Here is a 26203-nt window from a genome sequence, read left to right on the forward strand (position 1 = left end):
GTGACTGAGTTTGGTAAAGTGTGTGGAAGAAGAAAGTTAAGAGTAAATGTGAATAAGAGCAAGGTTATTAGGTACAGTAGGGTTGAGGGTCAAGTCAATTGGGAGGTGAATTTGAATGGAGAAAAACTGGAGGAAGTGAAGTGTTTTAGATATCTGGGAGTGGATCTGTCAGCGGATGGAACCATGGAAGCGGAAGTGGATCATAGGGTGGGGGAGGGGGCGAAAATTTTGGGAGCCTTGAAAAATGTGTGGAAGTCGAGAACATTATCTCGGAAAGCAAAAATGGGTATGTTTGAAGGAATAGTGGTTCCAACAATGTTGTATGGTTGCGAGGCGTGGGCTATGGATAGAGTTGTGCGCAGGAGGATGGACGTGCTGGAAATGAGATGTTTGAGGAAAATGTGTGGTGTGAGGTGGTTTGATCGAGTAAGTAACGTAAGGGTAAGAGAGATGTGTGGAAATAAAAAGAGCGTGGTTGAGAGAGCAGAAGAGGGTGTTTTGAAATGGTTTGGGCACATGGAGAGAATGAGTGAGGAAAGATTGACCAAGAGGATATATGTGTCGGAGGTGGAGGGAACGAGGAGAAGAGGGAGACCAAATTGGAGGTGGAAAGATGGAGTGAAAAAGATTTTGTGTGATCGGGGCCTGAACATGCAGGAGGATGAAAGGAGGGCAAGGAATAGAGTGAATTGGAGCGATGTGGTATACAGGGGTTGACGTGCTGTCAGTGGATTGAGTCGGGGCATGTGAAGCGTCTGGGGTAAACCATGGAAAGCTGTGTAGGTATGTATATTTGCGTGTGTGGATGTGTGTATGTACATGTGTATGGGGGGGGGTTTGGGCCATTTCTTTCGTCTGTTTCCTTGCGCTACCTCGCAAACGCGGGAGACAGCGACAATAAAAAAAAAAAAAAAAAAAAAAAAAAAATACACAGACATATACACATGTATACATGCTCCCTTCATCCATTCCCACCGCCATCCCGCCACACATGAAATGGCACCCCCCTCCCCCCGTGTGTGCGCGAGGTAGCGCTCGGAAAAGACGAGGGCCACATTCGTTCACACTCAGTCTCTACCTGTCATGTGTAATGCACTGAAACTACAGCTCCCTTTCCACATCTAGGCCCCACAAAACTTTCCATGGTTTACCCCAGATGCTTCACATGCCCTGGTTCAATCCACTGATAGCAAGTTGACCCTGGTATACCACATCATTCCTATTCACTCTATTCCTTACAAGCCTTTCACCCTCCTGTATGTTCAGGCCCCAACTGCTCAAAATCTTTTTCACTCCATCCTTCAATCTCCAATTTGGTCTCCCACTTCTCGTTCCCTCCACCTCTGACACATATATCCTCTTTGTCAATCTTTCCTCACTCATTCTCTTTATGTGACCAAAACATTTCAATACACCCTCTTCTGCTCTCTCAACCACACTCTTTTTATTACCACACATCTCTCTTACTCTTTCATTACTTACACGATCAAACCACCTCACATCACATATTGTCCTCAAACATCTCATTTCCAACACATCCACCCTCCTCTGCACAACCCTATCTATAGCCCATTCCTCACAACCATATAACATTGTTGGAACCACTATTCCTTCAAACATAACCATTTTTGCTCTCTGAGATAATGTTCTCGCCTTCCACACATTCTTCAACGCTCCCAGAACCTTCGCCCCCTCCCCACCCTGTGACTCACTTCCGCTTCCATGGTTCCATCTGCTGCCAAATCCACTTCCCACATATCTAAAACACTTCACTTCCTCCAGTCCTTCTCCAGAAAGAATGCAGGGAGGAGTATGAAAGGAGGGTGACTGAAAGTTTAGATGGAAGTATGGTAAATGCAGGGATGCAATCACGTGTGAATGAGGTGTTTTAAATGTTTAGAGAAAGACAACTAAAAGTTGTAGAATTAGTAGCTGGATATAAGATCATGAGATATTGGAATAAAAAAGAAAATGCATGGTGGACAGACGATATTAGAAATGCTGCGGAAGAGAAGAAAAAGGCTTATAGTAGACTGCTCAAAAGGAATGTACAGGTGGAAGTTCAGCAAAAGAGGAGGGAAGAATAAAAGATTTAAAGGATTTGTAAGCAAAATGTTTAGAAGAGAACTGAGGAAAGCTAAAAATGAGTAGATGAAGATTTTGAAGGAAAGTTGAGTGAAAGATTTGGGAAATTAAATTGTACTAGATAGAGGCGAAAAAAGAAGAGGTGGATGTAAGAGTGGAAAGAGTAATCTGAGAAGTAAGGACTTGGGGAGTTGCTGTATCAAAAGGAGGAAGTGAAAGGAAGATGGACAGAATATTCTGTAGAAATGGTGAATGCAGGAGAAGGTGAGGCTTGGGCATAGAGGATGGAAGGAAAGGGTACCAATGCAAGGGCCTATAGCAAAATGGGAGGTGAAAAGGGCAATAATGAGGCTGAAGGCAGAAATGGCACCTGGAGTGGATGGGATTACTGGTGAAATGCTGAGGTAAGCAAAGGAAAGTGTGAGAGAGTGGATGAATCTGATATGTAATTTACTGTACTGGGGAAACAGAAGCTTATGCCTGAGGATTTGGTGAAAGCTTTTATTGTTACTTTATTCAAAAGAAAAAGTGCCAAGGATGAATGTAGCAATTGAGTGGGAATAAGTCTGTTATGTTACCCCTGGGGATAGGGGAGAAAGAATACTTCCCACGTATTCCCTGCGTGTCGTAGAAGGCGACTAAAAGGGGAGGGAGTGGGGGACTGGAATTCTTCCCCTCTCATTTTTAATTTTCCAAAAGAAGGAACAGAGAAGGGGGCCAAGTGAAGGTATTCCCTCAAAGGCTCAGTCCTCTGTTCTTAATGCTACCTTGCTGACGCGGGAAATGGCGAATAGTATGAAAAAAAAAGTCTGTTACGTATACGAGAAAAAGAATAAACAAGAATGTTGATTGATAGAGCAATAAAAGTGAATGAATGCATGATAAGTGAGGAGCCAGGAGTTTTAAGGAAAGGAGAAAGTGATAAGAGGGATGAAAGAAAAACTAGGGAAAGAGGGTGCTGAGATGGAGCGTGATGATGAGGTATGATGGCTAGTGGCAAGTCTGTTTGTAGATGATACGTGTTGTTTGCTAAGAGTCAGGAGTTGCAGAAGGTTGTAAGTGTTTTATGATGCGTGTAAGTGTAGGCAATTGAATGTAAATGCAATTAAAGGTAATGTAGTGGTGTATAAAAGGAAACAGAATGAAAGTAAATAATTTACAAAACCAGCAGAAGAAAGTGCATTACACTGCATTTTGGATGTTGGGGGAGAAAGGCTGGAGGACATCAGAGAATTAAAATATCTAGGATCAGTCTTGGGTAAAGTTGGTGATATGGAAGGAAAGGTAGGGAGAGAGCAGAAAGGATAAGAGAGACATTGGATCCCTTGATAAATTTATGGAAGGTAGAGGTGTAAGTATGGAAGTGATAACAGGATTATGGGGCAGCATAGTCCTCTCAACCCTGACCTATACAGCCAAAATAGGGACACAGAATGAGTCAAAGAGTCACGAATCCAGGCGGTAGAAATTATCTATTTGAGAAGAGCTTGTGGTGTGACTTGAAACAATGAAGACAGAAATCAGGGGGTGTATGAGAGAATGAGTACAGAATGGAAAAAGGTGAGAACAAAGGACGTAGGGGAGGGGAGGAATGGGATGTATTTAGGGAAGCAGTGATGGCTGGCGCAAAAGATGCTTGTGGCATGAGAAGCGTGGGAGGTGGGCAGATTAGAAAGGGTAGTGAGTGGTGGGATGAAGTAAGATTATTAGTGAAAGAGAAGAGAGAGGCATTTGGATGATTTTTGCAGGGAAATAAGGCAAATGAGTGGGAGATGTATAAATGAAAGAGGCAGGAGGTCAAGAAAAAGGTGCAAGAGGCAAAAAAGAGGGCAAATGAGAGTTGGGGTGAGAGAGTATCATTAAATTTTAGGAAGAATAAAATGATGTTTTGAAAGGAGGTAAATAAAGTGCATAAGACAAGGGAACAAATGGGAACTTCAGTGAAGGGGGCTAATGGGAAGGTGATAACAAATAGTGGTGATGTGAGAGGGAGATGGAGTGAGTATTTTGAAGGTTTGTTAAATGTGTTTCATGATAGAGTGGCAGATATAGAGTGTTTTGGTCGAGGTGGTGTGCAAAGTGAGAGGGTCAGGGAGAATGATTTGGTAAACAGAGAAGAGGTAGCTAAAGCTTTGCGGAAGATGAAAGCCGGCAAGGCAGCAGGTTTGGATGGTATTGCAGTGGAATTTATCAAAAAAGGGGGTGACTGTATTGTTGACTGGTTGGTGAGGTTATTTAATGTATGTATGACTCATGGTGAGGTGCCTGAGGATTGGCGGAATGCTTGCATAGTGCCACTGCACAAAGGCAAACGGGGATAACAGTGAATACTCAAATTACAGAGGTATAAGTTTGTTGAGTATTCCTGGGAAATTATATGGGAGGGTATTGATTCAGAAGGTGATGGCATGTACAGAGCATCAGATTGGGGAAGAGCAGTGTGGTTTCAGAAGTGATAGAGGATGTGTGGATCAGGTGTTTGCATTGAAGAATGTATGAGAGAAATACTTAGAAAAGCAAATGGATTTGTATGTAGCATTTATGGATCTGGAGAGGGAATATGATAGAGTTGATAGAGATGCTCTGTGGAAGGTACAAAGAATATATGGTGTGGGAGGCAAGTTGTTAGAAGCAGTGAAAAGTTTTTATCGAGGATGCAAGGCATGTGTACGTGTAGGAAGAGAGGAAAGTGATTGGTTCTCAGTGAATGTTGGTTTGCGGCAGGGGTGTGTGATGTCTCCATGGTTGTTCAATTTGTTTATGGACGGGGTTGTTAGGCAGGTGAATGCAAGAGTTTTGGAAAGAAGGGCAAGTATGAAGTCTGTTGTGGATGAGAGAGCTTGGGAAGTGAGTCAGTTGTTGTTCGCTGATGATACAGCGATGGTGGCTGATTCATGTGAGAAATTGCAGAAGCTGGTGACTGAGTTTGGTAAAGTGTGTGAAAGAAGAAATTTGAGAGTAAATGCGAATAAGAGCAAGGTTATCAGGTACAGTAGGGTTGAGGGACAAGTCAATTGGGAGGTAAGTTTGAATGAGAAAAACTGGAGGATATGAAGTGTTTTAGATATCTGGAAGTGGATTTGGCAGCAGAGAGAACCATGGAAGCAGAAGTGAATCATAGGGTGGGGGAGGGGGCAAAAGTTTTGGGAGCGTTGAAGAATGTGTGGAAGTCGGGAACATTATCTCGGAAAGCAAAAATGGGTATGTTTGAAGAAATAGTGGTTCCAACAATGTTATATGGTTGCGAGGCATGGGCTATAAATAGAGTTGTGTGGAGGAGGGTGGATGTGCTGGAAATGAGATGTTTGAGGACAATATGTGGTGTGAGGTCGTTTGATCAAGTAAGTAATAATAGGGTAAGAGAGATGTGTGGTAATAAAGAGTGTGGTTGAGAGAGCAGAAGAGAGTGTTTTGAAATGATTTGGTCACATGGAGAGAATGAGTGAGGAAAGACTGACCAAGAGGATATATGTGTCAGAGGTGGAGGGAACAAGGAGAAGTGGGAGACCAAATTGGAGGTGGAAAGATGGAGTGAAAATGATTTTGAGTGATCGGGGCCTGAACATGTAGGAGGGATAAAGGCGTGCAAGGAACAGAGCGAATTGGAACAATGTGGTATACCGGGGGTCGATGTGCTGTCAATGGACTGAACCAGGGCATGTGAAGCATCTGGGGTAAACCATGGAAAGTTCTGTGGGGCCCGGATGTGGAAAGGGAGCTGTGGTTTCAATGCATTATACATGACATGTGGAGACTGAGTATGAACGAATGAGGCCTTTGCTGTCTTTTCCTTGCGCTACCTTGTGCACATGCGGGGGGAAGGGGTTGTTATTTCATTTGGCGGGGTGGCGATGGAAATGAATAAAGTCAGCTAGTATGAATTATGCACATGTGTACGTATATATGTATATGTCTGTGTGTGTGTATACATTATATGTCGAGATGTATAGGTATGTATATTAGCGTGTGTGGACGTGTATGTATATACATGTGTATGTTTGTGGGTTGGGCCATTCTTTCGTTTGTTTCCTTGCGCTACCTCGCTAGCATGGGAGACAGCGACAAAGTAAATAAATATAATAAATATGAGAAATGCAAAAGGAATGAATTGTGGAGTAGATGAGTGGGTAAAATGTAATACACTGAGGTGGTATGGGCACATGGAAAGAATGCAAGATTCAGGGGTTTACAAGGAAAGTTTATGATAGTACAATTAAAGGGGTTGGTGTGAGAGGAAGACCACTTGTGACATAGGCAAATAGGGTGGAACACTGTAAGGAGAGAAATGGTGGAAGAATGCATGGAATGGTGTATGTGAGGGAGGCATGTAAGGAGAGGGATAAGCGGAGACTTTTGCCATGGCCACCCTTTGATGGGAGTTCCCAGAGGGAAAGGGTATCAGAGATATAGACAGACAGATAGACAGAGAGATAGAAAGATAGATATATAGATAGATAAAAGAATGGAAGAAATGTAATACTATTGAAGTGGTTCGGCAATAAAGAGAGAATGCTAGATGGGAAGTTTACAAGGAAAGTGTATGATAGTGCAATTAAAGGGGTAGGTGTGAGAGGTAGACCAATTAAAACATTGGGAAATAAGAGTGTTGGAATGCTGTCCAGAGAGAAATGGTGGAAGAATGCTTAGAATAGTGTGTGTGAGGAATGTGAGGTATGTGAACAAATGTGGCCTTTGTTGTCTTTTCCTAGCGCTACCTTGCGCTCATGCGGGAGAAGGGGTTGTCATTTCATGTGTGGCAGGGTGGCAATGGGAATGAATAAAGGCAGCAAGTATGAATTATGTACATGTGTATGTATGTATGTTTGTGTATGTATATATATGCATGCGTTGAAATGTGTCGGTACGTATATGTGCTTGTGTGGACGTGTATGTATATACATGTGTATGTGGGTGGGTTGGGCCATTCTTTCGTCTGTTTCCTTGCTCTACCTCGCTAACGCGGGAGACAGCGACAAAGTATAATAAATAAAATAAATATAAAACTATGAATGATTTATTATGATATAACCATGCCTCTGAATTAATTCTGGCCCATCAGTAACGAAACTGGACATTACACATTAAGTTCCTGAAAAATATTATTTCAGTTTTTTTTAGAAAAAACTAATTTCAATCACTATTAAGTAACAAAAATTCTAAAAGCCAAATATGGAAACCTCATGCTTTCCTTATGTTCAAAATATCTAATAATTTTATTTTTTTGACAGCAAAATTGCACTTTTAGGAAATCACATCAACTCTCTTGGAGTACTGAAGCTGATTATTGTATGGAATGTCTTTCAATGTATGCATAAATTCTCATAAATGACTGTTCATGGCATGAAGATGTACTTACACCCAACTCTATTTTCTATCAAGCACATGAATACTTAATGTCTTACTCTTTGTTTATTGTGGAAGATGAGGTAGAATATAATGGCAGTAACCATGATAGTAAGGAAGTAAGCGAAGAAGTGCGAGTCCTCATCGTCACTGAACTTTCCCCCATTGTCGATAATAGTTTTCTCACCAAAATCTGTTGGTCAAACTTTCATTAGGACTCATATAATCATGTAATATGCAAAGTCACATAATAAACATGTCATTCATAACTTGTTTATCCAAATCTACAATAAGAAAACAAAAATACTTGGATACAGCGAATTTCATGGCATATTTTGTATCGATTACAAATACAAATATCAGGCATGATAACCCAAGAGACATTGTTCTAGAAAACAAAATTTTTTAGAATACTTTTTTGGACCAAAAGGAACTTTCTGACAATATTCACATTAAGACTTAACAAGGTCTTAGAAAAATGAAGCTACACATCACCTTTGTTAGCTTCCATTGCCTGCTTTTACCAAGTACAGTCTTCTCTACCTGCTTCATCTTTCTTATTTAAAGGAATTTACCATAACATCACTCTTACTTAAATTTAGGCATCTTCCTTTTTAACAAAACTACACAAACATTTTAATTGTAATAAGACCATCCAGACATGAAAAATTCATTATAACTAATGTGGCTCTTTGAAATCTGTGGGGCTTAACTAAGTAACCAAATCCCTGGAATATAACTGGTGACATGTCATCCTAATTCAAAGGCAATAATGAGAGAAGCCTATCGACAAATAATCCTCCCTTAGGAGCCCCTTCTATCTTCTAAGGGGCACCTGCAGCATACAGGAAGCCAATCACAGCCACCAGACAGGACTGTACATCATATGTGCATTGAAGCGTTTATGTTTATTTGGGGTTATTTGGGAGAGCGGAGGGCAATTCAGTATTAAACGTTCAGTATCTTCATTGTGATAGTTGCATCATAGGCATGAAGGGTTCTAAGAATGATGAATCATTGCTAGTAGTGTTGTCGGGAAGAATGATGTTTTGAGCACAGATAAGAAAGTGTCATTCGTATATGTCTGGCAAGTGTACTTTCATAAGGGGGTATATTAGATGGGGTGGCATTCCACAATGAGTTGAAAAGGTGAAAGTTTAATGGTTGCTAGGTCATTTCAGTGCATATAGTATGTCATGTCATTTCAATGCATATATTTACTTAGAGCAATGTTTCCTGGGGGTGCAGGGATCTGTGAGTAGAGGTTGTAGAAGGGTGAAGTTGGGGTGAATATTTTTTTTTTCTACTTGGGATTGGTGGTTAGTTATGGAGTTTGGATGGGAATGGACTAGTGCCCTTGAAAAGAACTGAGCACCAGGCATAGTGAAGTCAGACTATACTGGGAGGATGCATGATTCACTGTGCGGGCATCAAGCGTTTATAGTTGCTAGGCAACCACTGATTGGTCTGATAGCTTTGTTTTGTGTGGTTTGCAGCTTTGTTATATCTGCTTTTGACATGGAAGATGACCAGGCAGGTGAGGCACAGTTTTGGGTTAAGTGGATGAATTGTTTGTAGAGGATAGTAAGGAATTCATATTTTTCTAAATGTTCTTAGGGTATAAAATTTGTTTGCTGTAGTTGCAATGATGATTGTGGTGGGGGAAATGAATGTCACAATTGTGTCATATGTGATGCCCAAAATAATCGGAGTTATGTTGAGTGGGAGCGACTGGCCATTTTCACTGTACTCACAAACAGAAAAATAATCAAAATGTTGTCATCAAAAAGTACTAATGTGTATGTTTTCTGTTAGAATAGGATGCTGCGTGAGGCAGGGGGTAACCATTTTATTTCTGTTTGGGAGTCGTGGTGTGATACAGAGTTGTTTAGATGTGAGGGATCCAATGCTGGTGCTGCTGCAAAAAAAAATGAGTGCTGAGCAAGTTAAAGTGGGATTACCTTGAAAGGACCTTTGTTTCACTGTATAGTTCTTGAGGATTTGCATCTTTTGTTATACCTGTTTTTGGGAGGGATGATAAACAGGCAAATGAGCCACAGGTAGCATAGGAACAGATGAAATGTATGTGAAGGATGCTCAGGGAATAGTTTACTTGTCCAAATCTGGTGCGAGTTAGTGTTCTGAGGCCATTTAGTTTGTGCACTGCTTTTGTGTTGATTGGCAGATAAGTGATGCCTAGAATATCTATTATTTTGTTCAGTGGAACTGTCCATTCATTGAGACCAGAGGATGTGACCTGGATCCATGTCAACCTGGGGTTAAAAGAGTGCTTGAAGAGTTCTGGGGAGATGAAGACATTCTGTTATGGGTGACCCACAATTCTAATTGTCTAAAGTAGTCTGGGATGCTTGCTGTTGTTATTGTGGTGTCAGGGTGTTGTGATTGTGAGGTAGCCTTCAAAGGAAGTGACCTTCATGCTGTGGTCTGCTGGAGGTCATGTGGGAAGAGACTGAAGAGGGCTGGAGAGAGGAATGCTCCTTTGGGAACTCCACTCTAGAGTTTACATGTTTTATGAAACCACTATGAGTTACTATCATGGTGGCTGGCTATAAAACTGGCCACCCATGTTTTGTTACTGCTATGTCAAGTATGTTTTGTGTGAAGATGTGCTGGGGGTAGTGTCAAATGCTCTGATGATAACTACTGCCACTAGTACTGCAGATGAGTGGGGCTGTGGTTTGGTGAAGCCACAGGGGTCAGTCCTAGGCCCAATTCTTTTTTTTTTTTTTTTTTTTATTGCTTTGTCGCTGTCTCCCGCGTTTGCGAGGTAGCGCAAGGAAACAGACGAAAGAAATGGCCCAACCCACCCCCATACACATGCCTTGATTCAATCCACTGACAGCAATTCAACCCCGGTATACCACATCGCTCCAATTCACTCTATTCTTTGCCCTCCTTTCACCCTCCTGCATGTTCAGGCCCCGATCACACAAAATCATTTTCACTCCATCTTTCCACCTCCAATTTGGTCTCCCTCTTCTCCTCGTTCCCTCCACCTCCGACACATATATCCTCTTGGTCAATCTTTCCTCACTCATTCTCTCCATGTGACCAAACCATTTCAAAACACCCTCTTCTGCTCTCTCAACCACGCTCTTTTTATTTCCACACATCTCTCTTACCCTTACGTTACTTACTCGATCGAACCACCTCACACCACACATTGTCCTCAAACATCTCATTTCCAGCACATCCATCCTCCTGCGCACAACTCTATCCATAGTCCACGCCTCGCAACCATACAACATTGTTGGAACCACTATTCCTTCAAACATACCCATTTTTGCTTTCCGAGATACTGTTCTCGACTTCCACACATTCTTCAAGGCTCCCAGAATTTTCGCCCCCTCCCCCACCCTATGATCCACTTCCGCTTCCATGGTTCCATCTGCTGCCAGATCCACTCCCAGATATCTAAAACACTTCACTTCCTCCAGTTTTTCTCCATTCAAACTCACCTCCCAATTGAATTGACCCTCAACCCTACTGTACCTAATAACCTTTACTCTTAACATTTACTCTTAACTTTCTTCTTTCACACACTTTACCAAACTCAGTCACCAGCTTCTGCAGTTTCTCACATGAATCAGCCACCAGCGCTGTATCATCAGCGAACAACAACTGACTCACTTCCCAAGCTCTCTCATCCCCAACAGACTTCATACTTGCCCCTCTTTCCAAAACTCTTGCATTCACCTCCCTAACAACCCCATCCATAAACAAATTAAACAACCATGGAGACATCACACACCCCTGCCGCAAACCTACATTCACTGAGAACCAATCACTTTCCTCTCTTCCTATACGTACACATGCCTTACATCTCGATAAAAACTTTTCACTGCTTCTAACAACTTGCCTCCCACACCATATATTCTTAATACCTTCCACAGAGCATCTCTATCAACTCTATCATATGCCTTCTCCAGATCCATAAATGCTACATACAAATCCATTTGCTTTTCTAAGTATTTCTCACATACATTCTTCAAAGCAAACACCTGATCCACACATCCTCTACCACTTCTGAAACCACACTGCTCTTCCCCAATCTGATGCTCTGTACATGCCTTCACCCTCTCAATCAATACCCTCCCATATAATCTGCCAGGAATACTCAACAAACTTATACCTCTGTAATTTGAGCACTCACTCTTATCCCCTTTGCCTTTGTACAATGGCACTATGCACGCATTCCGCCAATCCTCAGGCACCTCACCATGAGTCATACATACATTAAATAACCTTACCAACCAGTCAACAATACAGTCACCCCTCTTTTTTAATAAATTCCACTGCAATACCATCCAAACCTGCTGCCTTGCCGGCTTTCATCTTCCGCAAAGCTTTTACTACCTCTTCTCTGTTTACCAAATCATTTTCCCTAACCCTCGCACTTTGCACACCACCTCGACCAAAACACCCTATATCTGCCACTCTATCATCAATCACATTCAACAAACCTTCAAAATACTCACTCCATCTCCTTCTCACATCACCACTACTTGTTATCACCTCCCCATTTGCGCCCTTCACTGAAGTTCCCATTTGCTCCCTTGTCTTACGCACTTTATTTACCTCCTTCCAGAACATCTTTTTATTCTCCCTAAAATTTAATGATACTCTCTCACCCCAACTCTCATTTGCCCTTTTTTTCACCTCTTGCACCTTTCTCTTGACCTCCTGTCTCTTTCTTTTATACGTCTCCCACTCAATTTCATTTTTTCCCTGCAAATGCCTCTCTCTTCTCTTTCACTAATACTCTTACTTCTTCATCCCACCACTCACTACCCTTTCTAATCAACTCACCTCCCACTCTTCTCATGCCACAAGCATCTTTTGCGCAATCCATAATATACATTAATGACCTAGAATTTGGTCTCATATCTAAGATCTCTAAATCTGCCGACGATATTAAACTAGGAAAGAGATAGGGCTGTACACAAGTGGGACTGTGAAATGATTCAAAGAGATCTTAACTTCCCAGCAGAGTGGTCAAACAGATGGCAAATGAAGTTTAATGAAGACAAGCGTAAAGTTATGCACTTTGGAGACAAGAATATTTGTTATGACTACGAACTATTCGGAAACTCTTTAACTAAAGTGAATGAAGAAAAGGACCTCTGAGGTGTCATTAGCAATTACCTAAAGTACACTAAACAGTGTCAAACAGAAGGTAAACAAAGGCAACCAAATGTTAGGTTTCATAGCCAGGAACATAGATTACAAGACATGAGAAACAATTTACACATTTTATAATTCTCTAATAAGACCACACCTTGAATATGCTGTCCAGTTTTGGTTCCCAGACTATAAGAAAGATGAGGAAAAATTACAGCAAGTACAATGATGCATGACAAACTTGATCCCACCCCTTAGGTAATCTGGCATATGAAGAGGCTAAAATGATTGGATCTCTTATCCCTTGAAAAACTTAGACTTCGTGGTGACTTAATTAAGTGTTCAAAATTCTGAACAGGTTCGATAGCAAATTCGATAACATAAATCACAAACATCTTTTTGAAATACATGAAAATACGGTTATCAGGACAAATGGAAAAAACACAAAGCTAAAAGATGTAGTTCAAACGTGGGGAAAAAGCCTCTTTTCCTGTGTGTTGAGCACTGGAATGAGTTACCGTCAGATGTAGTGAATGCTAAGACTATATATACCTTTAAAAGTTGTTTATACAAATATTTTATATTCGTGTATACTTTGAGAAAAATGCCAGACACACTGTATATACAACAGCGGTAACGGGGACAGTGGGAGGCTAATGTGTAGTAGCAGGGAGTTGGTGATAGCTTAAAAACTGCTGAGCTGAATTACATTTTCTTGTCAATTTTATTTTTTTAACCATACAACCCAGTTGTGGGCCAATCAAGCCTCCTGTTATCTGTCTTTCTCATGTAAATCTCATGTGAAGATGTGTGTGAGGTCAGTGTGTAGTATGGTGGAGTGGCTGGTTATCAAGCAGTGGTTTGCAGAGCTAGGGCTGAGACCTAAATGAGGGTTGCAAGGATGTTCCTGAGGGTTGTGTTAAATTTTTTTTTTGGGGGGGGGAAATTATTTTTGGCAAAAATTATAAAAATACTACAATTATAATTACATAATGAAACTGGAGAATTATGAGGATTAACAGGAATACTGCAAAAGCAAAAGGGGTGAGAATAAAGTCTACATTTATACCAAACACATGTTTGAGTTAGGGGCTCATCTAATACTCATACCAGTACCACCATGTCTCTCAGCATGAACATGAAGCCTGATGCTCACCCCTCAGTACAAATGTTGCCACATACGAGGATTCAGGACTAGAAAACAGATGAGTTGGCTGTGGGTGACTGCCACAACCACGATTTGAACTGTATATGGCTCGTGGATGCATCAAGGTCAGGAATGCTAACCACTACACCATGTTTGAGTAACACTGGTCTGAAGCCATGTTGTGTAAGTGAGATTAAAATGTTTTGTTTGACTCTGTTCTGGATCAATTTTTCAGAGTTTGGATAGTGAAGACAGAAGTCATATAAGGCGGTAGGATGATGGGAAATTGCATGGTTTGGAGGGTTTTAAAGCTGGTATTAGGAAAGCAAATTTCCAAACTTTAAAGATTTTATTGTGTAGTCAGGAGTGGTTGAAGATATCTGTATGTACTAAGATTGCAAATGGGCCCAAGTGTTTTACATGAAAGTTTGATATGCTGACAAGGCCTGATGCAGTTGAGTTCTTTACATTCTAATTCCATACCTATGAAGCAACAATTGTAAAATGCCTCTTGTTTCTGTTCTCAATCAAGCTCACTGAAGACTGAGATCACACCCACTGCAGATCAATATTAAGTTTAAAATAAGTGTCAAGTACATCTAAGTATCTTTACTTTTAACCTCAAGTGGTGATATGGATGAGTTCCCTTAAGTAACTAAAATAGGCATAACTTCCTATGATAATTTTCTGACATAGCAACTTTTCTCATACATCATGAAAATTTCCACTTGAGTGGAAATTTTGACTTAAATGAAATATACAATAGTTCAAAATAATTACTGGTATGTTGTATATGATGTAGTTCTATTGCATATATTCTATTTTGATTTATATAGAAGTCCAAATTTCTAAACATAGTTCAAAATAATTACTAGTATGTTGTATATGATGTAGTTCTATTGCATATATTCTATTTTGATTTATATAGAAGTCCAAATTTCTAAACATATCTCATTTGTTTTGTGTACTTTTATACCATGTGGGTTCATCTTGTTTACTTTTATACCAAGTGGGTTCATCTCTGAGGCAGGCATGATTTTACCGTGGCCTTCACAGCATTCATTCTAGGGAGGAAACATCAGTCTAAAGAATGCCTTATTGAGTAAATACAGTACCATCGTTTACTGGACATTGGAGATCCCATGTTCACAACAAAATCAAAGAAGAGGATGTCAAAGAGTACGATATTCCCCATTTGTTTTACTCAAGTGTGACACAGCAAGAGGGAGGAAACTGATGGAAATAAGGAAACTGGTGCAAGAAATGCTATTGTGATTCCACCTCAAAGGAAATGGAGGTGCAAAGGGAGAAAAATGTGAAGAAGCAGTAATTAACAAAATAGGTTTACTGGGAAAAGTAAAGTACAACTAGCTCAAACTACAAAACTAATAAAGAATGTGGGACAAGAAAATGAAGCATCTGAGGCAAAAGTGAAACAAAAAAGAACCTATACTTTCTCTATCACATGAATGGACTGTTTTAAGGATGCAACAATCAAAGAGTGAAGTTGTAATGACAATGTTAGCAAAGAACATGAACTATTCAGGGAAGAAATAAGATTAAAAGAAAAACTGTTCCTTCAATAACCCTAAGCTTTTCCCACAAAGCAGGCCTGATAGATTTCCTGATAACTGGTGATTTTCAATCTGTAAAATCATAACTATTATATTACTGTAAAATACTGCTATTCAGTAAATCACTCTGTGTCATCCCTTACCTTCTTTTCCCCCTAGAAGATCCACTTTGTCATAATTTTCATCACTAGCAGGAACTTCATTCATTTCTGAGGACTGACTACCTGTTTCTCCAGTATTTATCTCATCCATGACTTGAAATGGTGATTCTACAGATCCCTCATTGTTCACTTTTGCTGCAACTGTTGTTGTGCTGGTGGAAGTGGAGGTTATATTCTTTGAAAGTTCTGTGTGTTTAACCTCACTGTGACTAGTTGGATTTGGTGGTGGTGTAACAATGGAATCAGATCTTGATGACTCTGGTGCACTTGAAACTTTAGAGTCCAAGACCACTTTACTTGTATTTCTAAGACTGTTTTCCGAAGTACTATTGGAAGTCTGTGCACCCTTATTCCTGAATGACTGTCTAACGTTATTCTCTTCCTCTTCCTGATTATCACTTTCATCACTTTGGCCATCTGTAATATTAGGTACAGAATCCTTATCATGAAAGTTATCAATTTCCATATCATGACTAGCAACAGGAACAGTTCCCTCATTATTTGATTCTTTTATCTCCCTTGAAGAATTACTAACTTCATTTTCTTTAATCACATCATCTTTGCCTACAGAAGTAGCAGAAGATTCTGTTTTACTGCCTCTAAGGGTATCATTTAAATGTACTGGAGAGTTGGATTCACTCTCATGTGGCTTTTCAAATTTCTCACTGGAATTTGTGAGCTTCCTGGATTCAGTGACATTTTCATTTCCAGTGAAATCTATTTGTTCCTTCTCTGGAACACTTCCCTCCCCAGTAACATCCACTGAATCTACACTATCATTCTCTGTGCTTGGAAGTACAGAAGAGATTTCCATTTTCGTGGTAGAAACTGTAACTGCTGATAAAACACCAGGATCTACTATCCAGCCCAACATGATCAGGATCAACATCTGTTGCCACATCTTGAATGAGTGTGATGTTTGTCTGGAAGAATGATTAAAATTCTATCACACATTGAAATTAAATACACTTTTGCATATATAACTTAGTAAATTTATCAATTTATTCTACTCAGTGGGCTAGCTGTGGACTAGCTAAGGAATAATCACATCCAATCAGCTTTGATAACAAACCACCTGACAATAATCAACAGCTCTCTTTTAAACACACATTCCCATACACAGACTTACAATAATATCTTACGTTACCTTGTAATTGTAGCCCCTCCTATCTAATTCAGTCCTTGTATATATCATCTCCCAACACATATACAAAATCAATTCACACATATTTCTGAAGTCTTCTTTTATAATTCCTCTATTTGGCCATACCTCTTAACACAGTATCCCACTGCTTAATCATTTATGACATTCAAAATTCAAAGTTTCTCTTGAATTCTGGCCTTTACTCCATCCCCTTTACGGAACCAAAGTCCTCAAAAAATTTTGCACATGCACCCAATCACATTCTACTACTGAATGTATATCTTTCAAATATGAGAGAAAAGCACATCCAAAATTACATGGCACCTCAAATTCATAAGTCAGTGCCACACTGGTAAAAACACACACTACTATATTCTTATGATTAGATATATATGTTCTGAAGCATGAAAACCCATTTCTCAAGCAGTGGCACAGCTCTATCAGCATGAGAAAGCGAATTTGATTTAAAGGAGATCAAAACATTGTTTTATCTCCAGTATGGGGTGTATCCAGCATACATTTACTCTCCTAACTACTATAATACCTGTGAGGCTGGCTAATGCTCATTCATAGAGACTCACCACCATACAGCAACTTACCCAGCTCCATAATATAATTTGCATGGATAAGACGGTGGTGCGTTTTAGCCATAAATTCACATCAGTCACTACTAACTGAATTCTGTCTCACGCTTATTATTATTATTATTATTATCATATTTCATTTATCTATTATACTTAATCGCTGTTACCCACATTAGCGAGGTAACGCAAGGAAACAGATGAAGATTGGCCCAACCCATCCACATACACATATATATACATAAACGCCCATACATGCACATATACATACATATAATTTCAATGTATACATACACAGACATGTACATATATACACACGTACATATTCATACTTGCTGCCTTCATCCATTCCCGTCACCACCCCACCACACATGAAATAGCAACCCCCACTCCCCCTCCAGCAAGGTAGCATCAGAATAAGACAAAAAATGGCCACATTCATTCACACTGTCTCTACCTGTCATGTGTAATGCATCGAAACCACAGCTCCCTTTCCACATCCAGGTCCAACACACCTTTCCATGGTTTACTCCAGACACTTCACATGCCCTGGTTCAATCCAATGACAGCATGTTGACCCCGGTATACCACACATTCCAGTTCACTCTATTCCTTGCATGCCTTTCACCCTCCTTTATGTTCAGGACCTGATCACTCAAAATCTTTTTCACTCGATCCTTCCACCTCCAATTTGGTCTCCTGCTTCTCCTTCTTCCCTCCACCTCTGACACATATATCTTTTTGTCAGTCTTTCCTCACTCATTCTTTCCATGTGTCCAAACCATTTCAATACCCTCTTCTGCTCTCTCAACCACACTCTACTTATTACCACACATCTCTGTTACCCTTTCATTACTTACTCGATCAAACCACCTCACACCACATACTGCCCTCAAACATTCATTTCCAACACATCCACCCTCCTCCGCACAATCCTATCCACAGCCCATGCCTTGCAATCATAGAACATTGTTGGAACCACTATTCCTTCAAACATACCCATTTTTGCTATCCAAGATAATGTTCTCACCTTCCACACATTCTTCAATGCCCTAGAACCTTTGCACACTCCCCCATCCAGTAAATCACATTCACTTCCATGGTTCTATCCACCGCTAAGTCCACTCCCAGATATCTAAAACATTTCACTTACTCCAGTTTTTCTCCATTCAAACTTAACTCCAAATTAGCTTGTCCCTCAACCCTACTGAATCTCGCTCTTATTCACATTCACTCTCAACTTTCTTCTTTCACACACTTTACCAAACTCAGTCACCAACTAATGCAGTTTCTCACCCGAATCAGCCACCAGCGCTGTATCATCAGCGAATAACAACTGACTCACTTCCCAAGCCCTCTCATTCATAACAGTCTGCATACTTGCCCATCTCTCCAAAACTCTTGCTTTCATCTCCCTAACCAACCCATCCATAAACAAATTAAACAACCATGGAGACATCACACACCCCTGCCACAAAATGACATTTGCTAGGAACCAATCACTTTCCTCCCCTCCTACTCGTACACATGCCTTACATCCTTGGTAAAAACTTTTAAATGCTTCTAGCAACTTACCCCACTCTTAAGACCTTCCATAGAGCATCTCAATCAACCATATCATATGCCTTCTCCAGATCCATAAATGCTACATACAAATCCATTTGTTTTTCTACGTATTCTGAAACACATTCTTCAAAGCAAACACCTAATCCACACATCCACCCTCTATCACACTGCTCTTCCCCAGTCTTATGCTCTGTACATGCGTTTGCCCTCTCAATCAATACCCTCCCATATAATTTCCCAGGAATACTCAAGAAACTCATGCCTCTGTAATTTGAACACTCACCTTTATCCCCTTTCTTTTGCACAATGGCAATATGCATGCATTCCGCCAATCCTCAGGCACTTCACCATGCTCCATACATACACTGAATATCCCTACCAACCAATCAACAACACAGTCACCCCTTTTCTTAATAAATTCCACAGCAACACCATCCAAACCTGCTACCTTGCCAGCTTTCATCTTCCGCAAAGCCTTCGTTACCTCTTCTCTGCTTACCAAACCATTCTCCCTAAACCTCTCTCTTCACACACCACAACCAAAACACCCTATATTTGCCACTCTATCATCAAACACATTCAACAAACCTTCAAAATACTCACTCCATCTCCTCACTTCATCATTAGTTATCATTACCTCCCCATTTGCCCCCTTCACCGAAGTTCCCATTTATTCTCGTCATACACACGTTATTTACCTCCTTCCAAAACATCTTTTTATTCTCCAAAAAATTTAAAAGATACTCTCACCCCAACACTCATATGCCCTCTTTTTCACTTCTTGCACCTTTCTCTTGACCTTCTGCCACTTTCTTTTATACATCTCCCAGTCATTTGCACTACTTCTCTGCAAAAATCGTCCAAACGCCTCTCTCTTCTCTTTCACCAACAATCTTACTTCTTCATCCCACCACTCACTACCCTTTCTAATCTGCCCACCTCCCACCTTTCTCATGCCACATGCATCTTTTGCGCAAGCCATCACTGCTTCCCTAAATACATCCCATTCTTCCCCCACTCCCCTTATGTGCTCTCACCTTCTGCCAGTCTCCCCTGGTACTTCCTCACACAAGTCTCCCTTCCAAGCTCACTTACACTCACCACTTTATTCTCCTCAACATTCTCTCTTCTATTCTGAAAACCTCTACAAATCTTCACCTTCGCATCCACAAGATAGTGATCAGACATCCCACCACCTGCCCCTATCAGCACATCAACATCCAAAAGTCTCTCTTTTACATGCCATTTCAATCAACATGTAATTCAGTAATGCTCTCTAAACATCTCACATACATATGTATATTTATGTATATCTCTTTTCAAACCAGGTATTCCCAATCACCAGTCCTTTTTCAGCAAACATATCCACAAGCTCTTCACCATTTCCATTAAAACATATTTTTATTATTATCATCATTATTTTTACCATTATCATCATTATGGAGAGAATGAGTAAGGAAAGATTGACAAAGAGGATATATGTGTCAATGGTGGAAGGAACAAGAAGAGGGAGAACAAATTGAAGTTGGAAGGGTGGAGTGGAAAAGATTTTGAGCAATCGGGGCCTGAACATACAGGAGGGGAAGAAGTGTGTAAGGAACAGAGTGAACTGGAAGGATGTGGTATAGCGAGATTGACGTGCTGTCAATGGACTGAACAAGGGCATAAGAAATGTCTGGAGTAAACCATGGATAAGTCTGTGGGGCCTGGATGTGGATAGGGAGCTGTGGTTTTGGTGCATTACACAACAGCTGGAAACTGAGTGAACAAATGTGGCCTCTTTTGTCTGTTTTCCTGGCGCTACCATGCTGAAGCAAGGGGTAGCAATGCTGTTTCCTGTGGGCAGGGTGGCGCCAGAAATGGATGAAGGCAAGCAGGTATGAACTGTACATGCGTAAATATGTCTGTGTATATATTGTTATGTATATGTGCATGTATGGGCATTTATGCATATATATGTGCATAATAGTGGATGGGCCATCCTTCGTCTGTTTCCAGGCGCTACCTTGCTGAAGCGGAAAATAGCATTTAAGTATAAAGATAGGTACTATGTTTGAGGAAAGGAAACTAGATGTTTTGGCTCTGAGTGAATCGAAGCTCAAGGGTAAAGGGGAAGAGTGGTTTGGGAATGTTTTGGGAGTAAAGTCAGGGGTTGGTGAGAGGACAAGAGCAAAGGAAGGAGTAGCACTACAGCTGAAACAGAGTTGTGCGAGTGTGTGATAGAGTGTAAGAAAGTAAACTTTAGATTGATATGGGTAAAACTGAAAGTGGATAGAGAGAGATGGGTGAATACTGGTGCCTATGCACCTAGTCATGAGAAGAGAGATCATGAGAGGCAAGTCTTTTAAGAGCAACTGAGTGAGTGTGTTAGCAGTTTTGATGCAGCACACCAGGTTATAGTGATGGGTGATTTGAATGCAAAGGTGAGTAATGTGGCAGTTGAGGGAATAATTAGCGGACATTGGTTGTTCAGTGTTGTAAATGGAAATGGTGAAGAGCTTGTAGATTTGTGTGGTGAAAAAGGACTAGTGATTGGAACAACCTGGTTTAAAAAGAGATATACATAAGTATATGTATGTGAGTAGGATACATGGCCAGAGAGCATTATTGGATTACATGTTAATTGATAGGCACGTGAAACAGAGACTTTTGCATGTTAATGTACTGAGAGTTGTAACTGGAGGGATGTCTGGTCATAATCTTGTGGAGGCAAAGGTGAAGATTTGTAGAGGTTTTCAGAAAAGAAGAGAGAATGCTGGGGTGAAGAAAATGGTGAGAGTAAGTGAGCTTGGGAAGGAGATTTGTCCGAGGAAGTACCAGGAGAGACTGAGTGCAGATTGGAAAAAGGTGAGAGCAAAGGACGTAAGGGGAGTGGGGGAGGAATGGGATGTATTTAGGGAAGCAGTGATGGCTTGCGCAAAAGATGCTTGTGGCATGAGAAGCATGGGAGGTGGGCAGATTAGAAAGGGTAGTGAGTGGTGAGTGGAGGGATAAAGAAGTAAGATTATTAGTGAAAGAGGAAAGAGAGGCATTTGGACAATTTTTGCAGGGAAATAATGCAAATGACAGGGAGATGCAGAAAAAAAAAAGTAGCAGGAGGTCAAGAGAAAGGTGCAAGAGGTGAAAAAAAGGGCAAATGAGAGTTGGGGTGAGAGAGTATCATTAAATTTTGGGGAGAATAAAAAGATGTTTAGGAAGGAGGTAAATAAAGTGCGTAAGACAAGAGAATGAATTGGAATATTGGTGAAGGGGGATAATGGGGAGGTAATAACAAGTAGTGGTGATGTGAGAAGGAGATGGAGGGAGTATTTTGAAGGTTTGTTGAATGCATTTGATGATATAGTGGCAGATATAGGGTGCTTTGGTCAAGGTGGTGTGTAAAGTGAGAGGATTAGGGAGAATGATTTGGTAAAGAGAGAAGAGGTAGTGAAAGCTTTGCGGAAGATGAAAGCTGGCAAGGCGGCAGGTTTGGATGGTACTGCAGTGGAATTTATTAAAAAAAAGGGAGTGACTGTGTTGTTGAGTGGTTGGTGAGGCTATTCAATGTATGTATGGCTCATGGTGAAGAGCCTGGCGGAATTCTTGCATAATGCCAATGTTCAAAGGCAAAGGGATAAAGTTGAGTGTTCAAATTACAGAAGCATAAGTTTGTTGAGTATTCCTGGGAAATCATATGGGAGGGTATTGATTGAGAGGGTGAAGGCATGTACAGAGCATCAGATTGGGGAAGAGCAGTGTGGTTTCAGAAGTGGTAGAGGATGTGTGGATCAGGTGTTTGCTTTTAAGAATGTATGTCAGAAATACTTAGAAAGACAAATGGATTTGTATGTAGCATTTATGGATCTGGAGAAGGCATATGATAAGAGTTGATTGAGATGCTCTGTCAAAGGTATTAAGAGTATATAGTGTGGGAGGCAAGTTGCTAGAACCAATTGAAAGTTTTTATCAAGGATGTAAGGCATGTGTACGAGTAGGAAGAGAGGAAAGTGGGTGGTTCCCAGTGAATGTCAGTTTGCGGTAGGGGTGCTTGATGTCTCCATGGCTGTTTAATTTGTTTATGGATGGGGCTGTTAGGGAGGTGAATGCAAGAATTTTGGAGAGAGGGGCAAGTATGCAGTCTGTTGTGGATGAGAGGGCTAGGGAAGTGAGTCAGTTGTTGTTTGCTGATGATACAGCCCTAGTGGCTGATTCAGGTGAGAAACTGCAGAAGCTGGTGACTGAGTTTAGTAAAGTGTGTGTGAAAGAAGAATGCTGAGAGTAAATGTGAATAAGAGCAAGGTTATTAGGTACAGTACGGTATGGGGACAAGTCATTTGGGAGGTAAATTTGAATGGAGAAAAACTGGAGGAAGTGAAGTGTTTTAGATATCTGGGAGTGGATTTGGCAGCAGATGGAACCATGGAAGTGGAAGTGAGTCAAAGGGTGGGGGAGGGGGTGAAGGTTCTGGGAGTGTTGAAGAATGTGTGGAAGGTGAGAAAATTACCTCGAAAGGCAAAAATGGGTATGTTTGAAGGAACAGTGGTTCCAATGTTATATGGTTGCAAGGCATGGGCTATAGATAGGGTTGTGCGGAGGAGGGTGGATGTGTTGGAAATGAGATGTTTAAGGACAATATGTTGTATGATGTGGTTTGATCAATTAATGAAAGGGTAAGAGGGATGTGTGGTAATAAAAAAAGTGTGGTTGAGAAAGCAGAAGAGGGTGTAATGAAATGGTTTGGTCACATAAAGAGAATGAGTGAGGAAAGATTGACAAAGGTGATATATATGTGTCAGAGGAGGAGGGAATGAGGAGAAGTGGGAAACCAAATTAGAGGTGGAAGGATGGAGTGAAAAAGATATTGAGTGACTGTGGCCTAAACATGCAGGAGGGTGAAAGGCGTGCACGGAATATAGTGAATTGGAATGATGTGGTTTACCAGGGTTGAAGTGCTGTCAATGGATTGAACCAGGGCATGTGAAGTGTCTGTGGTAAACCATGGAAAGTTTTGTGGGGGCCGGATGTGGAAAGAGAGCTGTGGTTTTGGTGCATTACACATGACAGCTAGAGACTGAGTGTGAACGAATGTTTCCTTTGTTGTCTTTTCCTAGCACTACCTCGCGCACGTAAGGGGGGAGGGGGTGTCATTTCACGTGAGGCGGGGTGGCGACAGGAATGAATAAAGGCAGCAACTATGAATTCTGTACATTTGTGTATATGTATATGTCTGTGTATGAGAAACTGCACAAGCTGGTGACTGAGTTTGGTAAAGTGTATGAAAGAAGAAAGCTGAGAGTAGATGTGAATAAGAGCAAGGTTATTAGGTACAGTAGGGTTGAGGGACAAGTCAATTGGGAGGTAAGTTTGAATGAAGAAAAACTGGAGGAAGTGAAGTGTTTTTGATATCTGGGAGTGGATTTGGCAACGGATGGAACCATGGAAGCAGAAGTGAATCACAGGGTGTGGGAGGATGCAAAAGTTCTGGGAGCGTTGAAAAATGTATGGAAATTAAGAATGTTATCTTGGAAAGCAAAAATGGTTATGTTTGAAGGAATAGTGGTTCCAACAATGTTATATGGTTGCGAGGCGTGGGCTATAGACAGAGTTGTGCGGAGGAGGGTGGATGTGGTGGAAACGAGATGTTTGAGGACGATACGTGGTGTGAGGTGGTTTGATCGAGTAAGAAATGAAAAGGTAAGAGAGATGTACGGTAGTAAAAAGAGTGCAGTTGAGAGAGCAGAAGAGGGTGTTTTGAAATGGTTTGGTCACATGGAGAGAATGAGTGAGGAAAGATTGACAAAGAGGATATATGTGTCAAAGGTGAAGGGAACGAGAAGTGGGAGACCAAATTGGAGGGGAAAAGATGGAGTGAAAAAGATTTTGAGTGATCAGGGCCTGAACATGCAGGAGGGTCAAAGGCGTGCAAGGAATAGAGTGAATTGGAACGATGTGGAATACCGGGGTCGACGTGCTGTCAATGGATTGAACCAGGGCATGTGAAGCGTCTGGGGTAAACCATGGAAAGTTTTGTGGGGCCTGGATGTGGAAAGGGAGCTGTGGTTTCAGTGCATTATACATGACAGGTATAGAATGAGTGTGAACGAATGTGGCCTTTGTTGTCTTTTCCTAGCGCTACCTCACACACATGCGGGGGGAGGGGGTTGTCATTTCATCATTTCATGTGTGGCGGGGTGGTGACAGGAATGAATAAAGGGCAGACAGTATGAATTATGTGCATGTGTATATTTGTATATGTCTGCGAGTGTATATACATGTATATGTTGAGATGTATAGGTATGTACATGTGCATGTGTGGACGTGTATGTATATACATGTGTATGTGGGTGGGTTGGGCCATTCTTTCGTCTGTTTCCTTGTGCTACCTCGCTAGCACAGGAGATAGCGACAAAGTATAATAAAAGATAATATGAAATGTATAGATATGTATATGTGTGTGTGTGGACGTGTATGTATATACCTGTGTATGTGGGCGGATTGGGCCATTCTTTCGTGCTTCCTTGCACTACCTCACTAACATGGGAGACTGTGAAAAAGTATGATAAATATTTTTTCATACATATTTGCCATTTCCCGCGTTAACAAGGTAGCGGTAAGACCACAAGACTGAGCCTTATACATACATACATACCCAATGGATGTATACCTTGAGATCTGAGTAGACGAATCTGCAACTAGGAAATACTTTTCATGAATAACTATTAAGTTTCTTGATAAATAAATATTATATCCTTTACAACAAAGGCTCTTGCAGTCACTTCTGGCTGTGAGAGGAGTATGAGCTTCTTAATCTGAAATGAAATGTTCCATGCTTACAAAGGCTTAAAGGAGCCAGTATGAACATGCAAGTGCTCTTTCAAGTAATCTTTTATAAGGCTAATGAAATCTTGACTTGCTTTTCCATGAAGTTATCGTAAGTATATTTCTGTCTTACTTTCAACAGGCAACTTTAGGTTTGGGCAAATGTTTGCCCATAAAAGCTGATCCTTATCCTTAACCAAAAACTTTATGAATCAATCAATCTCAACCCTTAAAAAGTGATCTTTACATTTCAATAAAAATCTATGTATAGGACAATATAAATTTCACTAAATCTACTTCCTGATCCCAATGCCATGCGTAAATGACGTCTCAAAAGAAAGCACTCCATAGCCATATACTCAGTAAAATTAAGGCTATAAATGAGGATTCTTCCAACGCTCCTACCTCAGGTTTGATGAAGTTACATTTCCCTAAAAACAGGATCTCCATAGTCCGTTCCATACAGGGCCAGAAAAAGTGATGCTACATCCCAGAAACAAAAGGCTCCTACTGCAGTCACAGCTTTATGGTAAAATAATTTTAATCACTTAATTCTTGTCATGAAAAACACTCGAGGAAATTTCTACACAAATTTGTTTAGTTACTACTGATTCTTCCATTTCTCTCCAAAAGACAAAAAAAATGTTTCCATGCATATTGGT

General features: G+C 40.8%; 1 protein-coding gene across 5 annotated transcripts in view; it reads right to left on the bottom strand.

Moving 5' to 3' along the window:
* Positions 1-26203, bottom strand: part of LOC139751806 (uncharacterized) — a 57024-nt gene that overhangs the window by 11571 nt on the left and 19250 nt on the right. For 3 of the 5 annotated variants that reach the window (XM_071667386.1, XM_071667388.1, XM_071667387.1), the window contains 3 exons: positions 25387-25531; positions 15435-16375; positions 7488-7621 (listed from right to left, as the gene is read on the bottom strand). In XM_071667386.1, the coding sequence (XP_071523487.1) occupies positions 7488-7621; positions 15435-16353 (1053 nt within the window). In that variant the 5' untranslated portion in view covers positions 16354-16375; positions 25387-25531. The remainder of the gene's footprint in view (positions 1-7487; positions 7622-15434; positions 16376-25386; positions 25532-26203) is intronic. The other 2 variants (XM_071667389.1, XM_071667385.1) reach the window with 1 other exon arrangement.

Source organism: Panulirus ornatus, chromosome 12, assembly GCF_036320965.1.
Source record: "Panulirus ornatus isolate Po-2019 chromosome 12, ASM3632096v1, whole genome shotgun sequence".
In the NCBI taxonomy this organism is placed as follows: Eukaryota; Metazoa; Arthropoda; class Malacostraca; order Decapoda; family Palinuridae; genus Panulirus; species Panulirus ornatus.